We start from the raw sequence: 3,226 nt of genomic DNA on the forward strand, positions 1-3,226 counted from the left end.
CCGCCAGCTGCTGCTCCTGCTGCCGCGACCGCGAGCCGGGGCCGTCCAGCTGGGCAGCCAGCTGGGCCAGGGAGGGCGGCGCGCCGCTTGCCACGGGCGGCGCGCCGCCCGCCGCCGCCGGCTCCTCCTGCCAACGCCGGCGCTTCTTGCCGGCCCGGCGCTCCGCGCCATCCCCCGCGGCGGGCTCCGCCTCCCGATGCCGCTCCCGCGGCGGCTTCTGGCGCTGCCGCTGCGCCTGCTGCTCCAGCGCAGCAAAGTGGTCGGCCCGTCCGGCCGCCAGCCCGCGCAGGGCGGCCGTGTCGGCCTGCCAGGCATCTGCCGCCGCCGGCTGCTGCCACTCCAGCTGCTGCGGCTGCGGCTGCTGCTCCAGCTGCTGCTGGGAGGGAGGCTCTAGGGCCTGCCCGTGCCGGTCCTGCACGCCAGCGGGCGAGGTGGGCAGGCACGGCAGGCGCAGGGGTGAGCGGGCTGACCGCTAGCAAGAGCACAGCAGGCCAGGGCGGGGGCCGCCCAGCCAGCACGCGCAGTAGGCCTTGCTGACCCCTTTGCCCCAAGGAAGGAGCAGCCAGGAAGGGTACGGTGCCGATCGATAGGGGAGAGAGGCTGCGATGCGGCGGCACGCCCTGGCAGGCTGCGCAGGCGCACCCCATACTTGCGCCGCGCTCGGTCGCGCAGCAGCTGGTGCCGCGCCTCCCGCTCTGCCGCCTCGGCCCGCCCGCGGACCTCCGACTGCGCCTCCTCGTACTTTGCCTCATCCCGGGACACCTTGAGCCGGTTGTCTCGGTTGTACACTGCCAGGGGGGCGCGCAGGGGGAAGGCGAGGTGGGTCGTCGTCGTCGTCGGCGGCGGCGCACTGCAGGCTGCCAGACGTGCGAAGGGGTTGCCTGGGAGCTCCTGGGAGCTCCTGGGAGCTGCCTGGGGCCTTACCGTTCCATTTCTTCTGCGGCAATATGTTCAGACTGCGCGCGTTTTATGGGGCAGCAAAAAAACACGGGCAGCGTTATGGAGGAATGCGACCAGGCAGGCGAGGAAGACAGCAGGGGCCAGATGGCATTCGTTTTGCGGAAGGATACTGGCCGCCACCGCTCGCGAGCATTCTTTCTGCTTCAATATAGCTTACCCGCCGTGTCCGCCCATCAGAGCAACGCCAGGCTGTCACACAGGGGCAGGAGGGGCGCCAGGGACGCGTGGGCCGGCTGCGGGACTGCCGCCGCTCGATTGCGCCAGGCCTCGTGTCCTGCGTGCCTCCTGTGCGCTGCTACGGGTGCTGCAGGCAGCTCAGTGGCCCCACGGGCGCAGCAGGGCAGTGGGGTGCCAGGCAGAGACCTGGAGAAGCACCGTCTGCCGCGCTGCCTGCAGCGGCGCTATGGTGGAGGGCGGCGGTAAGGCGGCGGCGGTCGGCGGGGGCAGCCCGCTTCTCCCTTGCCGTGCGGCATGCACCAAGCAGGTTGGACGTTCGTCTCACTGCTACTAGCTGCCGCCTGCAGAGTCACGCACGCTGCACTGCAGACTTGCCTGCTCGCCTGAGCAGCGCGGAGGAGCCCTGCGGCAGCTGGCCTGGCCGGCCTGTGCACGCTCCTAAGCTCCGTTGAGCTGCGCTTGCGCTCACCCGCTGATGGGCGTGGCCGGGACTCGGCAGGTGCAGGCTGCTGGGTTGTGTCACACGGAGGAGGGCGTGGATGGCGGCAGAGTCCGCGCCTTCAGCGATACCAGCGCATCCTGGCCCTCCTCTGTCATCATTGCTGGGTGGGGAGTGGGTAAACGCCAGGTCCTCGGCGCCGTCCAGGAAGGCGGCGGTCTGCAAGGGGCTGGCAGCTTGTGCGGTGTGAGCTTCTGCTTCGAACCTGCTGGATTTGGGCGTCGTGCATGCATGACTGACAGATGAGAGGTCCCCTGCAGCCTCCCCAGCTCACCAGAGCGGTGTCGTGGCAGGCGCCGAACAGCTGCATGGTGGTGCTTGCCAGCTCCATCTTCCAGCTGCGCTTTGTTCTGACCGCCAGCGGCACCAGGCCACGGGTGCTGCCCAGCTGGTGCAGCTGCTGCAGGTCTGACAGCGACTCGCCGCCGGCGGCAGCCACGGCTTCAGCGCCGCCAGCGCATCCTGCCCCTCCTCCGTCATCATCGCCGCTGCCCAGCCGCGCCGCTGGTCTCCAGCCTTGTCCGTGGCCCGCGCCACAGCCTGCCAGCACCGCAGGATCTCCCCGCCGCGCTCCACCAGCTGCAGGGCGCCCAGCTGGCCCCCGCTGGCTGCCGCCGCTTCCTGCGCTGCCGCAGCAGCGAGGCCCACCAGCAGCTCTGCCGCGGGCTTCGCCCCACCGGCGTTTCGCGCCGCGCCGCTGCCGCTGCCGCTGCCGAATGGCAAGGGCAGGCGCAGCACGGCCGCGGCGGGCTTCGTGCTGCTCGTCGCAGACGCTGCCTGCCGCTGCAGCTTGCTGGAGCCCTTGAGGTACATGCGGGCTGCGCTCTCGTTTCGCACGACTGTTGGGCTCAGCAGCAGCTGTTGGGCGGCCCCGGAGAGAATGAGGCGCTGCAGGTTGTGGGCGGGTGGCGGCACAGGTGGGTCAGCACAGTGGCCAACCCCGCCACCTGTGCACCTCACCGGACCAAACATCCTTCAAACATCCAGCCAGGCGCACCACAGCCCAGCCACCCAGCCCATCCACCACTGCCCCCGCCCCCCTCACCAGCCGCATGGATGAGCCCGCCCCCAGCATGGCCGCCGTGGCGACATCCATCTCCAGGTGCTGCTCCTCGCCTGGCGGATTCATCACCACCAGCGGCAGGAGGCCGTGGGTGCAGCCCAGCTGATAGGCCTGCAGCACGCGCGACAGCGTGGCCCAGCACCACCAGCTGCACCGCGGCCGCCACTGGCTGCGGCTGGTGCTGGTCGCCCGAGGCGCCGGCGGCGTCTGGTGCCGGCAGTGCCAGCGGCAGCTGGCACTTCTAACCCACCCACCCACCCGCACCCACGCTGCAGCACGCAAGCTTCTTGGGTATGGGAGGGGGAGCTCAACGGTCGTTGGAGAGGCTGCACAGGCGCCAGGCGGGGCCCGCGGCTTTTGCAGTTGTGATTTCGGCTGTTTGGGTCGATCGAGGAACTTGGACGTGACTGCCAGTGGCTTGTGTGGGTTTTCCCCTTGCGCCACCATTCACAGGTGAGGCCCGGCACCGCGATGCCATCTGGTCAGCAGCCTGTCACCTGATGCTGCAATGGCGGTGGGTTCTGCCA

General features: G+C 70.3%; 1 protein-coding gene across 1 annotated transcript in view; it reads right to left on the reverse strand.

Moving 5' to 3' along the window:
• Window positions 1-3,226, reverse strand: part of CHLNCDRAFT_142503 (hypothetical protein) — a gene marked incomplete at both ends in the record, with an annotated part of 4,939 nt that overhangs the window by 1,184 nt on the left and 529 nt on the right. The window contains 4 exons of the mRNA XM_005852257.1: window positions 95-412; window positions 643-788; window positions 2,056-2,524; window positions 2,682-2,810. Coding sequence (XP_005852319.1) covers window positions 95-412; window positions 643-788; window positions 2,056-2,524; window positions 2,682-2,810 — 1,062 coding nt within the window. The remainder of the gene's footprint in view (window positions 1-94; window positions 413-642; window positions 789-2,055; window positions 2,525-2,681; window positions 2,811-3,226) is intronic.

The sequence above is a fragment of the Chlorella variabilis genome, assembly GCF_000147415.1.
Source record: "Chlorella variabilis unplaced genomic scaffold CHLNCscaffold_40, whole genome shotgun sequence".
In the NCBI taxonomy this organism is placed as follows: Eukaryota; Viridiplantae; Chlorophyta; class Trebouxiophyceae; order Chlorellales; family Chlorellaceae; genus Chlorella; species Chlorella variabilis.